This window comes from Lepidothrix coronata, unplaced genomic scaffold (genome assembly GCF_001604755.1).
Source record: "Lepidothrix coronata isolate B3197 unplaced genomic scaffold, Lepidothrix_coronata-1.0 Scaffold4, whole genome shotgun sequence".
Classification (NCBI taxonomy): Eukaryota; Metazoa; Chordata; class Aves; order Passeriformes; family Pipridae; genus Lepidothrix; species Lepidothrix coronata.
In genome coordinates this window covers 10,876,455-10,892,960 of record NW_016690184.1, presented here as the reverse complement: position 1 = coordinate 10,892,960, position 16,506 = coordinate 10,876,455, and the positions used below count along the sequence as shown (strand labels likewise).

The 16,506-nt window shown below is 42.4% G+C and overlaps 1 protein-coding gene across 1 annotated transcript in view; it reads left to right on the top strand.

Annotated features, from left to right (window-relative positions):
* Positions 1-16,506, top strand: part of LOC108501853 (gamma-aminobutyric acid receptor subunit rho-2) — a 32,604-nt gene that overhangs the window by 1,045 nt on the left and 15,053 nt on the right. Inside the window, exon 2 of the mRNA XM_017824121.1 lies at positions 7,207-7,313. Within this exon, the coding sequence (XP_017679610.1) occupies positions 7,207-7,313 (107 nt within the window). The remainder of the gene's footprint in view (positions 1-7,206; positions 7,314-16,506) is intronic.

Here is a 16,506-nt window from a genome sequence, read left to right as displayed (position 1 = left end):
AATGTGATGTAATCGGAAGCAAAGAATACATAATATGCTATCAGATTTACACTACTTATTGAAAAAATACAGTGGCATATGCTTTTCGTGACGTTAATGTTATAAAGCTGAAACAGCCAGGGTCTGATCCTGAAATCCTAAAGTCAACTGAAGTTTTACTACTGATTTCCACAGAATCTCAATTATTGAATGAGACCTTTCATTTAACTCTGAAAATATTTCAAAGTCTACATTCTGAGGATTGTGCAGGATTCAACAGTAGCATTTCCTTACAAACCATTTGTGAGTAGTAGAGATCATTTGCTTTGAAGTAACAAAATAGTATAAATCCTTCTTTAAATATTGCCCAAAAGTAGTGCCATTCTCTGGGTTAAAAGTTTTATACTTCAATTGAACATGGTGAAAATAATTTACTGTTTTTACAGTGGTGTTATTTTTGTGAGCTGTAATAGAGTGGCAGTCAAAGCACTGCTAAAATTATTTTTATAAATATACTCCAAAGAATAAGTGATACTATTTAGTTTTCTGTGATGTAATGGTTTTAATGAACAATTTTTCAGTCAGGTAGAACCTAAGGAACTATATATTTTATATATATATATAATTATATATTTTATATATACACACATACCCATACAATTCCTATGCAATGTGGTTATTTAAAAGTATATAAAAAGAATTTTTAGGGACTATCAAATGTGAATGATAATTTTAATACAGAGAGTTCTGCAATGTTGTGACAAAAAGAAGTGTATGGAGCAGTGTCATTAATATTTCAAATTTCCGCATACATAGAAAAAATTTAGTTGTCTCTAAACCAGCAACAAATAGCGGACTCATCTAGTAAAAGGAAACTAAAGCTAGTTCCTATGCTGGTTTCCCAATCATGTAAAAGAAATTTAAACAATGATCTTTTGAATAATTTCATCCCATTTTCTGCTTAGCATTTCTCTTGCTGACTTACCGTAAGAAATACAGTAAATTTTACAGTAAACGTACTAATCAAGAAAAATGTGTTCCTATGTTTGGGAATCTACATTTGATAGGTTTGATATTTTGTATCCATTAAGGGGATAAATCAACATGATCAAAGATCTTTATACTGCCTTCAAGAAGATAGCTTGGCTTGTGCAAGTGCAGAACACCTTCAGTTCTGTAGTTTTTTACTTGAACATTGTATAGAGTTTCACGCTGTATAGAGGTCCTCACCCCCAGAGCTCTGAGGGCTTGGGCAGCTGGTCCCACAGGTGCCAAAACAGCTGTCTGCCAAGGTTATTCAGGGAAGTGGTTGAGCCTGTGCCTTATGGGAAAGGAATATGGGAGAGTCAGGTTAGGAACTCAAATTAAGAAATTCCAAGTTAAGGGTTGCCTCTGCACCCTTAATTACTCCCCTTGATCTATGTTAATACTGAACTGTAATGCGTTATTTTTGTTTGATGAGTTGTGCCTTGCTCAGTGTATGGAACAGATAATCCTTGCTTAATTAGAAACTGTGTTGCATTTAATGTTTTCTTACTCCTGCGTCCTGCACCTCACTTATAACACGTCTTTTCTTCTACAAATTGAGGTATAACTTAAAGAAACGACTGTTACTGTGCATCACCGCCCTGATCATTGCCCGGTGCAGCTTCATGTTATGCTTTGGAGAGCCCAGGCTTTGCATAGAAGATTGGTCTGTGCTCATCAAGTAACAGGTCCTGGCTTTGTTCTTTGATGGCGGTTTTTCACATTTTCCAGGGTGTACAGTCTCTGCCACTTACATTGCAGAACTGAAGGATATCAGTGATTGGTATGAAGTTGAGGGCATTCTTGCTGATTTGCAAGCTGACAAATGGTGCACAAAACCAAGGGCTCATAACTAACCGAAACGTTGGTTAAAAATGTTTGCATTTCATTTTGTTTGGAAAAGTCAGCTGATAAATGAACCACAGAGCAAAGCCTTTTGTCAGAGTCCCCTGGGTGACTGCTGGGCAGGGCAGGCTGGCCCCTGCCTTACCCGTGCACCAGGGAATAAATTTCCAGAGAGGAAGAAGAGACTGATGCTGAAAGAGACAGTGTAAGTGTGGAAAGGTGCAGGTAAATGTGTCGGGTGGTCTGTGCTGCCACGTTGCTGGCTGGGATTTGCCAGAGAGCTGGGTACACAGTCTAGGCTCATGCTGCCAGGGCACGTCCGACTTGCTATGAGTAGTACTGGCTTGTACACAGCGTGGGCATCTGTGCTTGGAGCTTCCTCAGCACATTGGCCTTACTGTAAGTGCCAAGCAAGTGCTGCTGGAATGTCCAACACTGAGTTTTTGAAACAGTTTGGGGTACTCTTCAGTAGCTTGGCGGTGGCTGCCTCTCAGGAACTGCAAACAAATGCAGGTAGTCCTTCTAGATTATCCAGCTGGACAGAATTTCCACTCAGAGAAAAAGAAGCTCTGAGAATTACTACTTTTGTTAATATTTATTGATCTATAACAATTGCTGATAATGCTTCTGGTAATGTGTATTGCTCTGCATAAATTGAGAACTCAATTTACCACCTGGATTGTGCCAGTGAATGCCGTGTTTCCAGCAACCTACACCCACCTAACTCCAAGTCTGCCTGTTCCTCTCTCCTACCATGTGAAGCCTTGTGCTTCAATCAGCAGAAACATTGTGCCTTTGAAATAGAAGTGGCTTTGAGCTTTTTGTTAGCTAAAGACTTCCTGCCAAGATTTTTGGAAATGGTAAGTGATTTGGACTATTTCATTAGAGATGCAGTTTTCAGGGTATGCTACATGCGAGTCCTAGTTTGGGACCCAGAAGCAGAAGATGACCATCAGGGCAAGGCAGCCCAAGGCTCAGCACATAGACTGTTTTTCCAAACAGCAGTCCACTGGAGTAAGGGGTCTAGTGATCCCTGCTGAAACTGCTGCTGCTGGCAGCGACTTCCCTCTATTTCCTTGCAGAGCTGCATTTTTATCACATTTTTCAACCAGATAATGCAGACATGTCCTCTAGCCTGTGGTACCTCCCAGGCCCTACAGAATCCCTCTGCTCTATGGTGGTTTCTCAGAAAATTTTGAGTAAGTGGTTCAGTGATTAAAATGTTGATAAACATTTTTTACAGGTGTGTTGCTTGTCTGGGACTCAAGTCCAGGGCATTGCAGAACCTCTACTTGTGCGAGGTTTAATGTCTTCTGGGATCTTTTCCCCAACACTGCAGCGTCACAGCAGTGAAACAAAAGCAGGGAGAAAATGTGTACAATAGCAGTGATTGTGCACACCCTTTGATCTTGTGCCATCATTTTCCAGAGTCTGGTTTAGTTTTTCTAGAAAGCTGGCATGGAAAATCACCTTCTTTCCTGCTTTGAACATAAACTTACAGATGATTTAAGTGTTATGTCCAGAAGTTGGGCAACAGAGTATCTCTGCCCTGGTGAGATGGTGTGATCTGTCCTATGGTGTGGCCATCCATGCAAACCAAGATAGACCTGTCTTATTGTGGAGATGCCAGGGCTTCTGGGCAGCGAGGGCTCCTCTAGTACTTGAATTGGTGGCCCTGACAGGCAATGGAAAGAGACTTTGACAAAATCAGAAATTTCTTAGCTGCATCTGATCCCGTGTGATCCACGTACGTTAAGATTAAAGATACACATCTATGTGGGATACACTCACAGCATAATGGAGATAATAAATTTGGAATGCTCATCTTGGAGTGAGCTAGTTGTTAATGACAGTCACAAACTGTTCTTGTACCTTCTGTTTTTCGTTTAGCTTCTAGGAGATCTTTGCAGCAGTCACGTTTTGTTGATTAGAAAAACAGGAGGTTTTGTGCTTTCTTGGTGCTGGGTTTACACAGTGTGCAGGTCTCCTCCACCTCGCTGTGGCTGCTACACAAAGTAAATGACACCTTCAACTAACGCATTTTGAGATTTTTTTTCCCCCAGAGAATATACCGGTAAGGTAAGATTTCTTTGAAACAGTATCAATACTTTTCTGAATCCCAAGAGGTAATTGGAACCAAGGTCCCATGACCATGAGATACCATTTTGTGACCAAAGACAGTGCTGAATTTCCCAGAGGAAGGTGCAGATACTTCGCAGACTCTGGCTGCCAACAGCTGCGCCATGCTCGGGATGAATATCACGTTCTCTTTCACGCTCACTACTTAGCCATTGCCTTACACCCTGTGGCACGAGGACTGTTTCCAATTTGATAAGTTTTTTTATCTTGCTCTGAAAAATCTGAATGTCTGCATAGATACCCACTTTTCTGAGTCCTGCTGAGCTGTTATCTTTAATTTCTCATGCCATCAATAATTAATTTTCCTTGATATATAAGAAGCATTTTATGCAATTGAGAACAATTCTGAATAAAAGTGACTGGAAAGGAAAATATATATTAAAAAAAATAGGGCAATATTAGAGAAGTCTTTACTGAAGCTCAGTGAGATACCTGTCCCTTTCTCTCCTCTGTAAACAGGAACAATTCCTCACAAAATCAGATTTATCGAATTCATCCCCTTTGAATGAAGAACAAACAGCAGTAAAATTATATATGAAAAACTTGGCAAAAAAAGAGATGGGGCAATGGGTGGCTTTAAATGAATAGTGGTGAATGACAGAGAGTGCATAAAGCTGAAAGAAACCCTGAGAAATCTGTAATCAGAAATGCTAAAGACTATAAACACATTGGGGAAGATTTCTGAGATAGCAGTGATCAGATTGTCAGTAAAGGTGCCCGATGGGCAGCAGTATTCAATGCATCCTTCAGCTCTGCTCTGGCAGCTGGTGTCACTTTTGCTGCAGGTAATGATGTGCTCCCTATGCCAGTCAGTGATGGGGGTGGCGTGGGGTACCTTCTGGAGGGGGTCAGAAGATACTGCCATAGTTGATGTCCAACACTGTTATAAAGATTTTTATTTTTCAAACAAATTTGGTCTGGAATTGGATTAAAAAGACAAAAGTAGTTGCACATTTCAAAGGCTGTATAGACTTTCTGTCATTAAAAATACCTTGGTACAAAATCTTTGTAAATGGATTAAGTTGATTAGAAAGGAAATGACAGAACTCTATCTATAAAGTCTGAATTGTCCATCACATACCTGAAGGACTGGGCATGAACTGATGATTAAATGCTGGCTATTAAATACAACTCCTGGCTAAGGATGCGCCTGAAAACCTGTTTCCTTCCTGAGACAGTGTCTGTGTCCCCAGCCAGCCCTCTGAAGCCTCAGTGGCCACAGACTGGTCTCAGCAGCTCTCCTGTGTGTTTTTTGCTGTTTGATGATTTTTAAAAGAATTGATCAAAGCACAGCATTTCAGTGAGGCTGAGCCATCGATTTAGAAGATGGCACTGTAATACTGCCAGGGTTTTCCGTACTAATTCCTCATACAGCGGGCAATCCAAAGTTTTATTGGATTTTTAATTAGATTTTTTTTCCCCATACTTTGAGAAGAGAGACTTGATTGAACATTCAGTGGTACTTGGCCTTTCCCAGATAATTAAAATCAAGCAGACACAGGAAGATCCTGCTTCCCCACTTCCAGCTTTTCAGGCGTAGGGGTAGTACTGCGGATGGCAAAGCGGAGCACTTTGGCAGCAGCCCTAACCTTTGCAGAGAAGCAAAGTTTTCCCCCTGCAGCAAGCAGTTAAAAGCTAAACTTTTGCCTCCAACCATTCCCATTAGTGACTGGACTTGGTTTGACACTCTGCTTTTAGGTAACCATTAATGCAGCTGTGCCAAGCACGCTTGCTCCAGCTGGCTCTGTTTCACAGCCAGCAGGGAGAGAGATGCTCTGAAATCCTGACTGAAACAGGAGCCCAAAGTGATGTAAGAAGGGTCCAATGTTTTCTATGTAGCATGTGTCCTGGAGCACAAGGGGTTATATTCCCTCAAAACATCCATTTGATATATTTATTTTCAAATTTTATTGCTTCCTTTTCACCTCCTTATTAAAGTAAATGGGTTATTGATGTGAGTGGCAGCTATCAACACCCCCTAGGTTTCATAGTTTCTTTCCTGAAATGAGCGCTCTGATGGGAAACTTTTCTTCTAATTTGTGATTTATAATTTTTGCTCCCTTTGCCTCATACTCATCATACTTTGTATTTTAATGAGGCCAAGCACATCACTTTCCACAGCCACGCTTATGAGTGTGGTGATTGTTTTGTAAGCTCTGAATTTTTGACCAAGATTTTAAGCCTAAGTAGTCTCTTTATTTTTTCTCCAAGATTTTTTTCTTTATATTCAGTAATATTTCTTTTGCACAGGCAAAGGAATCTGAACCCTTTTGTATAAAGTTCTTTCTCTTTATCATTATTACTTTTAGTAAGTTACTGACAAACAGCTCATTGCAACAATATTTGTAACTTTGTTGTATCTTTCATCCGGAGCAGAGGGAGGAACCTTAATGGTCCAAGTTCTCCATCCTGCACCACTGCAGAACAGCCAGAGATGCTGATCTGGATTTTCTTCCAGAAATGTATGTTTGTCTGCTGGGTAGTTTTCCCCTTAGGTGATTTTAGTGACTATCTTGCACTTTTCTCAGGGGTTTGTTGTCATCCTTGTTCTACTGTTATCATATAATGTATTAAATAAAAGGTTAGAATTTTTCCTACCTTAATATTCGGAAAAGTGAAGGATTGCAGACTTCTTTAGCTAAAACTCTTCTTTTCCTGCTGTTGAAGGGAGAAATGGGTGGTTTTGTTATTGCTGAAAGCCAGAAGACAAAGCAAACCCTCTGTCCACACAAACTGCTAGCACTGAAGTGAAGTTCACTCAGAATAGCGTATGACATTGCGTGACCACCACCAAAAAGAGCTTTCTCATGACAATGTTCCTTGGTACCTGGCCAAATCCTGGCCAGGTAACACGGGGGCAGCCAGCTGCTTCTGCTGTTGCTTGCTCTGAGCCGTGACATTTGCTGCATCCCAGCTCCTCCATGAGATGCCGTTCTCTCAGCCTTGTGCCTCCCTGGGAGCCGTGGTGTCTGGGGTGAAGGGAGCGCCCTGTCCGTCTTGGAGTGGGGCAGAGACAGCAGGGCACCTGTGGAGGCACAAAGTGCTGTGGAAAGGCGGTGTTGTGTCCATGCCGTGGTACTGGCAGCCTTCCTGCTTCCCTTCCTCAGACTGTGCCTACAAAGCTGCTGCTCCTGTAGGTCCAAAACTGGGCTGGCAGAAGTCAGCTGCAGCTCGGGCACAAAGATATTGGACCAATGCTGTTGCTGTCTTTTGCAGTCACATCTTTAAGAAGAACCATGACTTGACCAAAGCTTGGAAAGGAAAGACAGAACAGCTTCTCAGAGTCGATGAACATGACTTCACCATGCGGCCAGCTTTTGGAGGTGAGAATAAAATGATTCTCTTGTTTTCATGTTCATTTAATTAAAAATAATCTAATTATCTAATTAACAATCTCATTTAAAAAGAAACAAGGAAAACACCAAACCTCTGGCCAAGTGCACCAGTGTGAAGGGAAGGGACCTGATGCCAAATCAGAGAGGCCTCATGCTCATCTCATAGCCCTCTGTGCTCTATACAGTTCCTACATTCATTTCTGTTGCTGCAGTTGACTTTTTTTGGCTGTAATTCCCCAGAGCTCAGGATGGACCCTGCCAGTAAGTGTTTCACTCTACCGAGAAGAGGAACAAGCTGCAGGTTTTAGCATTCACTTGTAGTCGTGAAGTTTCAATGAGTTTTTCAGCTGATGTTATCAAATTGCAAAATAAAGAACTCATTAGGTGGATTGAATCCCATCCTTGCTAGGAGAAAATGGAGCACTTTCATCCAGATAAAATCTTGTCTCAAACTCTGTAAGACAACTAAAGGAGTGGAAGAGTCCTCTGTGTCCCTCACTTCTGCCTTCTGTCACACCCAGTTACAGGAATATGCTTGGCTGACCTTGCTAGGCTCACCACAGCAGAGGTAAGAGAGTATCTGAATAAAAGTGTGCTGGAATACCAGTATGGAAAGCGCTCTTCTGATTAGATCAATAACCAAGCCACTTCAGAGCTAAGGACAGTTTTCTGTAGATTTCATTGAATGGCTAATACTGCATCCTTTGTTGATTGGCCATCTAGGGTGAAGTGCTACCTCTCCCTGTCTGGTGAGACACACAGGTGTTTTGCCTTTTGCACCTCATCTGTAGAATGGAGCTTCTTGGACCTGCTCATCCCTGATGTGACTTGAAAGATGTTTCTCTCCCCACAGTGCAGATGTGCTGTTCTAAGAGCACAGTGCTGTCCCCATGCTCACAATGTATATGTATATATCTCCAGACTCCAGAGTTCAAATGTGTCATCACCAGTGACTCCTACCTGCCCCCCACTGTTATTTACTAGCAAGTTGCAGTCCAGCCTGACCACCGGAGGTAAAACTTCTTTTGCTAATCAACGTTAAACTTGATCTGCTATTTCTAGGGTTGAAGAATTTGCCTTAATTTGCCCTCTGGGTGGAGCATAGGCAGATCTCCTTGGACTGGTGTGAATACACCTGACAAGCAGCTGAGGCTCAGGGCTGAGGTCTGGGAGCTGTTTCTAGAGGCACTGGACATGAAACCTGCTCCTGCTCCTTTATGACTCGACTGTAAAAATGGTGGTGAATGAGCTGCTCTCAAGTCCTCCACCTGCTCCAGATGGAGCAGGTGATACTCCAGTGATACTGCTGCACCAGCCTCTGGTTAGGGAAAGGGAGATAATCCCTGGCATTTCTTTTCCTGCCTGGCTGCTTCTCTGGGAAGGTGAGCCTTTCAGCAAAGTGGACTTGGGAAGGAACATGGCTTCTGAAAAATGAAAAGACCAGGGAGACATGAGATTCGTTTCATGAACTCACCTAAATCCTCCTGGTTCCAGGATGAGATGGCCACTGTCAGGAATGTCCAGCCAACCACTCTGTGGGCTTAACCCCCTGTTTGTTTGTTTATTGGTCTTTGTTTTTTTTACCTGACTTTCTAGGCTTCTTTTTTTTCAATCTTCTGTCCACAAAGCCTGGACCTGTGAGGCGTTAACTGGATGTCCACTGCTTTCAGTCTGGCTTTCTTTTGTTGGCATGCTGCTCCTTCATGGATAGTGGTGATCCCACACAGCTTGCCTGGCATAGCAGCGCTTCGTCACAGAAACACAGAATGGTTTGATTTGGAAGAGACCTTAAAGATCACCTAGTTCCAAACCCCCTGCCATGAGCAGGGACATTTTCTACTAGACCAGGTTGCTCAAAGCTCCATGCAACCTGACCTTGAAGACTTCCAGTGGTGGTATTAACAATTCACTGCTTTTGATCAACACTAGATTGATTTCTGTCACTAGTATGTTGTGTTCTGAAGGTGGATAGGCAGTTGTGTGATTTCGCACACATGAAGAGGGATTGCTGATTTGCTCTGCTTCAACTTCCCTAACAGACTGGACACTGAGAAGCAGATACTGTGTTCTGTTGAGTGAGTTCACTGAAGTGTATGTGCATCCCTAAATGTCAGGTATGCCCTGCACTGCTATAAGCTCAGAGGCTGCGGTGTTAGGTTTTCAGATTTATCTTTTTTAAACCAACCTCAGTTTTTGGAGCTTGGCTGATGACTTCTGAGTACCTAATGTGGACAAACTGGAAGATCGGAGCCTGCCAATCTGTCCTCTCTGCAGCTGTTACCACTCCAAAGACCTTCTGGCTCCTGAGTCTGAGAGGATGGGATGACAGGGCTTCTCTAGGAGGAGGTTTGGACTCCTTCCTATGACTCAGTTGGAGATAGCTGTGGAGCCACACTGATTTTTAAAACTTTTTTCCCCTGTCTGGATATATGTCAGGGCATGATGTCTGTGTTCTGTGGGAAAGCTATGGGGATTTATTCTGTTGTGCTGATGGTTTAGGTTTTGGTGCTTGGTGACACCACTGGATTATATTTCTGGAAACAAATCCAATTTTTACTATGTTCATCAGTATCACAGAGCCTGTGAGGAACACTTTTGTGCACATCACACCAAACATACATACCTAATTACAGAGTCACTCTTCCTGTGCTAATACAACTACATTTTAATCTCCCTCTTGTCTTGTTTTCCCATGCTAACTCCCATCACAGCATAAGATACTTCTAGAGCCAAAAGTCTTCTCCTAATATTTATAAAATTGAGAAATATCCTAACAGCCTTTTCAGAGAAGGTGCCTTTATTTATAAAGGAAAAACATAGGGTTTTTTTTTAATTTTTGCTTAAAACCTCCTTAATTTAGAGAGGTTCTTGGGACAAAGATGTGGGATTAGCAAAGTTGTGCCGAAGTTGCATGTGATAAGGAGCAAAACATGGAAACAGCTTCATTGAGGCTCCAGTCTTGGAAAGCATGGCTTACACAGAGATAGAGGGTGCTACAAGTTCTTGCACCCCTGCAGAATTATGCAGTGTGTTTTTAGTGACAGATGATAAGCCTGATGGGAAAAAACCTGGTAAGAGGCAATCCTCATACTTTCGTCTGTAATGTTATTTGTCAGGCAGTCACAGTGATTTGCTATGCACTGTGAGTCCTTCCAGTTTTTTCCTGTGGCAATGTCAGTCAAACTGAAGTGGTCTGACCTGCATAGGATAAAAAGGCTTTTATATTGTGGAAGCAGAGAAGAGGAGCCTCTGGGATGGCACGTGGCTGTAACCAGTCACTGCCCTAAGACCCTCTCTGAGAGCAGTTCAAGGACCATGGTCTAATAGAGATTCCAGCCTTGTGGTGTTGCATTGGGCTTGTGATGTTATGATGCAGGTGTGAAAGGTACTTCAATTTTGGAAAACATAAATAATATAATGAGGAGATTTTGAGTGGCATTAGACTAAAGAGGAACCCAGTACTGTAAACGTGATGGTTACCAGGTTTGGTGGACCAATTTACAACTTCACTATTGAACTTTAAACTAAAAAGGGGCTGGGGTGTGAGCTGCTTAATGATGGCCACGGTGACTCTTGCTGGTCTGCAGAGGACAGTCAGCAAGCTGCCAGCTCAACACAGCTGACCACTGGGCAGAGCAGGCTAGGGTTATGCAAGATGAAATGAAAAAAAAAAACCCAACATTAGAGAAAGGTGAAAGGTTTTCCAAGAAGTACCTTTGTAAAGAGCAAGTGAGTAAACAAATGTTGTGTAAGTTGTGTTATTAACAGCCCAATAAGCATGGTTGTCTTGCCTGCTCCCAGCCCATTAGAGACAGGCGACTGGGTACAGAGGCAATGACAAAGTTTTTTGCTTTGTTGATGGTCAAAGAGACTCCATAAGCTAAAAGAGACTTCAGGGTTTTTGACCCTTTGGGAGTTATTTCCATGTCAGTGACCTTGTTCTAGCTAGCAGATGTTCAGGTATTATTTACTATTATTAATTTTTAAAGATTATGTAAATGTTTGTTTTACTGCCTTCCTTAAACACCCATTTTAAGCATTTCATCTATGACATCTCATATTTTACAGGGAGCCCATGAATAAGCAGCTTTAGTTGATACTTAAAATAGCTGTATCTTCTTTATCGAGGGCTAGCCTAATGCTTTACTTTTATTATATTTTCTCGTAGCTTAGTAGCCTAACTTCAGCTGGTCCTTGCTTCCCTTTCTGGGTAGTATTTTTGCCATGATGGATGAACAGTGGGGTGAATAAGGCACAAGTAGTTCACTTAGAGTTACTGTCAAGGGCCAGAATAAAACTTGCTTTGCTGCTAATGAACAGCTGTCAGTGAGATGCAGAGGAAAGAAGCTCTCTGCTGTCATGAGGCAGGTGATGAACATATCCTGGTCATGGCTGCCTGGAAGCTGCCCACATCTAAGAGGACCCATTCATACACATATTCATTAAAAAGTAAATATGTATGTATATGAACACACACACATGCATGAAGATACACTGAAAACTGTCTTGCAGCTTGCGGGCATGGGATCTCTTATGGATGTTTGCAGCCCCCCTGGGTGTGCACGAGATGTCTGTCAGTAAAGAAGTCTCAAACCTACTAATTTCCCATGTAGATATTTTTATCTCAGGGCCTACATATGCCTCACTCCTCCAAAGATACATGAGAGAACAAAGATACTGTCTCAGAAGGAAACAATGAGCCTTTGAAAGCGCTGCCAAAGAGAAAAAATAAAGAAATGTCACAAAGCTTTAGTCTCAGAGCTGGGTGGAAAACTGACTCCAGGCATCTTCATGGTAGCACGCTCTTCCCTATCTTCCAAAGCCTGCTCCAGTGTTCAGAAATAAAAAACCGTGTTTGTGCCCAGTTCTGACTGGGAAGTGACTCACCCTTTGAAGATTTCACGCTGCTCCTTGGTGAGCGTTTTTAGGTGCAGAGACTGGGGTGCAACAAACTTTAGTGTTGGGCATCTTCTGAAGTCATTCCCGAACAGGACTTGTGGAAACCTCCTGGGTTCCCTGGAGAGGTTAGCCCCAGGCCAGGCATCCCATTCAACCTGAGGCAGAGTTTGGTATTCAAACTGGAGTTTCTGCAAGGTGAAAAAAGCCACAAAGTCTTCTTTGTGTCAGAACCCACCCAAAATGGAGACTTTTTGTGTCCGTCTGTTTTCCTTGTACAACCATGGAATGCAGATGCAAGGCGGTTTTTTTGTAAAGGTATTCTGAACACCGTCTTTTCTATGTGCAGCACCTAAGCTGAATGTGCAGTGGCTTTCACTGGAGAGTAGGTCTCAAAACATGGCAATTTACTGCAGGGGAAAAAGAAATGAGGGAGCACTCTTGCCACTGATTCTCTGCACACCAGGTTGTGAACTCCACAAAGGAATAAAGATATATGAAGCCACAAACACCTTTACAGGCTGGTTACTAAGTATCTTTTCAATATCGAAGTTTAATTTGAGGCTAGAACAGTGATGTGCAGGAATTTATAATAATAAGGCATGATGTATGTCTGTGAGTGGATTCCAAATGTGAATTCATTTTCAGAAGGCAGTACCTTTACAGTGAGAAGCTGCAAGGATGCTCCATCATGTTATATGTAAACCCTATGCAGAAATTGTGGGGCTAGTGGATACTGTCCAAGAAAGGGAGAAAGCAGAAGCACTCCCATCAGCCTCGGTCTGTGCTTCAGGTCACTTAAATCCTCTCTTAACACACAAATACCTCCTTCAAAAGGGAAATCTCCTATTTTCCATTTTCAATTTTTATATTGTCACATTTGCTAATGATTGTGTGAGTGTCTTGAGCTTACCTGAAAACTGCCACTGTTCTGTGTCTGAGGTGCAAGGGGAATTGTTTATTGGTGGGTTCATTTCTGTGTTGTAAGCAGAAGCCTGTGATTTTTATGAAGCTTTAAGAGTTCACTGTTTGTTTTCTGGTTGTATCAGTCCTGCTGATTTGTGTTCTGCAAGATATTTCTGTGGACAGTGATGGGGGATAATAAATGTTGACATCTTTGCTGTTTCTGGAAGAAATGCTCTAGTTGAAGGTTATACAAGTTATCTCTAGACCTTGATCTATAAATACTTGTTTAATTCGAATAATTCCATGAATTTGGCTGATACTTTTCAGAGACTATAAAGTATGAGCTGAAAAGCTTTGCTGGACTGCAGTCTTCGAGCAAAGTACTACTGCTTCCTTTAGTCAGACAAATCCACAGCTTTCACATGGATCTGTTTAGCTGCCTGTGCAGCAGTGAACATCCTCGAGCTTTGAGATTTCTCCAGTGTTACAGTATTCAGGTCTTTTCCTGCTTATAATTCTCTAAGGTGATCCTTCTATATTTCTTTTTTCTGAAGAAAAAGTGAATTTTGATAAAACGTTGTTTATGAAAAGGACAAGTTGGTTGATGAGGGTTTTTCTGCATTTAATGCTGTAATCTAAGTTACTTGTTCTGTCTACCAGTTCAGTGTGTTGTATACCATCTCAGCTATTCTTGTCCCCTCACGTCCACACCCTCATCATCCTCTGCTCCCTCTCAGTAAAGAGGGTTTTTTTCTTTTTGCTCATCCCTAGTGAATTTGATAAGGAATTTGACAAAGCATCTATAGCCTCAGTGGTTCAAGAGTTTAGTTGACCAAGGGACAGGATTGAAAAGATAGCAGTTCCTAATTGACTCCAAGGGTTAGTGAGAGCAAAGATCTCTTGACATTGTGGGTGACTGATCCACAGACATTTAATTCAATGGTATGTGCTGTAGCCAAGATACCTTTAAGGAAACCCAGGGTTTGTTTCTGTGGTTTAAAGAGAGCATTTCTAGACAGGGCTTCAGTTGTGCTCATCACCTGAAGCAGGACTTGATGATCACTGTATTCCTGTCATTAGCTCTCAGGCAGCAACATTTGGGCTGTCCCCACTGGCCCTTCATCCACCCTTCCCTGCTCAGCCCAACTTTTTGTCTAAGCCTCCTCCAAAGGGTCTAGGTATCTCAATGTGCCCTCATTCCCATTTGTGTGCTCTCTTATTGCCTCAGCCTCACGTGCTGAATGAGGAGCAGGGAGAAGGGAAAAGCAGTGATTGCTCCTGCTGATTGTAGTAAGAGTTTGCCCAGGAAAGGCAGAGTAAATATTTCTACTGATAAGTTGGTTTTACAATCTCATCTTCATATTGTCTATATTAAGATCTAAACATTTGAGTCCCACGTTCAAATGATTTCTCCCTCTCTCTATTACAATCACTGTTTTATCACCCCTCAAATTCATGATTAACTGCAGAAAAGAAATAAGTAAAAGCAGTTTCACTGATGTACCAGACACCTAACACTGCCTTGGGCCTCTTCTCTCGAGGGCTTTCCAGACTTTCTGGCTTAACATGGAACACCTTTTATTTTGGGTTTAATAAAGCTTCATGGCAGCTCCAGACTGAACCGCAGATCTTGTCCTTGCAATGTCCTTGCTGGTTATTGAGCATTTGATGCAGGAACATGAACAAAGAAAAGAATATGGACACAGTCTTTTATCTTCAAGAGTGGATAGGGAAGGAATAGGACAGCAGGACATATGCCAACTTGGCAGTGTTCTTATGTTTGTGGGTTTGGTTTTTAGTTGTTTGTTGTTTATTTGTTTGTTTTTAATCTGTGATTATTGTTCAGACAGGCATAGAAATTGCAGCAGTAAACAGACTTTGGGAGGGTGTTGATTTCCTGAATCACGACTAAATTCAGGATTCATACACAGAGAGTCTCTCTTGCAGTCTGGAAGCTGTGGGGGACTGCCCAGCTTGTGTTGGGCACACAGCCCCTCGGCACCAGGGAGCTGCAGTGGGAAGTACCACAGCCAACCACTGCCATCCTCTTCTGGCACAACCTCATTGCACTGCGAAGCCATCCTGGCAGAGACCATATCTTCTCCATTAGCACTGTGGCTACCATGACGTGGCTTTTTGGAAGCACTGGGGGCACTACTGCAGTGTCCCCAGCTGTATATGACAATAAGTAATATTAATTACTCATGCTTTCTCCAGTAAAAGACAGAGGCAGTGCTGGGGGCATCCTTGTGCCTGCCCTGACATGGGCTGTGTTGGACTGTGGAGTCTTTCTGAAGAGACTTTCTCTGAGCATTGAGGCTTGCTGTAACAGAGGCCCAAGTTAAGTGTCATAAACATGACCTCACTGAAGAGCTATTAGGTATATAAAGGCATTAAAAAATAGGTAAGTATTTGAATTACTGCCCAAGCTCTTCTTGATGTATGACTCTTTTTCACCATGTATGACTTTGATATGGTATCTGAACAAAAAAAGGCAAAAAAGGCAAAAAACCCTAAAAAAGTGACTACAAACAGATACTTGTTATCACCATACTACCTTGTTTAAAAAATCAAAACAAAACATGTTTTACTGAGCAGGAGGGATGCCGTATAGAAATTCTTTCTCTCAGTTGCAGATTCTTGCTGGCAATTTTTTCAAAGTATGAAGTGCACAGCTGTGTGTCTGAATGTGACATGTTAAGTGTTTATGAGGATCTAGGAGTGCTGGATTAGCCAAGTTTCAGCTTCATTGCTGGGGAAACAGTCACTTAAATTGGAATTGGTGGTTCTGAGGAGCCTGGTTCTGCCCCACAGGGCTTCCTTCAGGGTGCCTGTGCCCAGCACAACCACTGATGGAGGGTGTGGGCACAACAGTCTGGAAGTGTGCACGCAGAAGGGGGACAGTGTCACCATCAGCATGCTCTACTGTAATTTGGTGATGCTGGCTTATCAAAGCCCTAGCAAACCTATGGTGGGGCCAGTTGCAGCTTGTCTCATGGACATGGTGACTAGCCTTTCCCTACTGAAGCTGAGTTGGTTCTGCTTTCTCCTCCATTTAGAGGCAAACCTAAGGCTGTGTTCAAAAGCCCTGAAGATGTGTGAGTGTGTACAAGCTGCAGCAGGTACCGGAGCAGGACAGATGGCAGCTTGCAAAAGTGCCCTGCTTTCTCAGAACACTATTTCTGCTCTCTTGTTAGGCTCATGGTGTATTCAGACCTTGGTTGTGGTCTCAAGGAAGATGCTACTCTAGCTAAATACATGCATGCAGCCAGCCCTGCTGTGTGTGGGTCTGAGTCTACAAAGTGATTGTGGTGCCTCTTACATACCATCTGACTGCTAATCAGATTGAAAATCTGGGTGCTGAAAAACTTCGCAAATC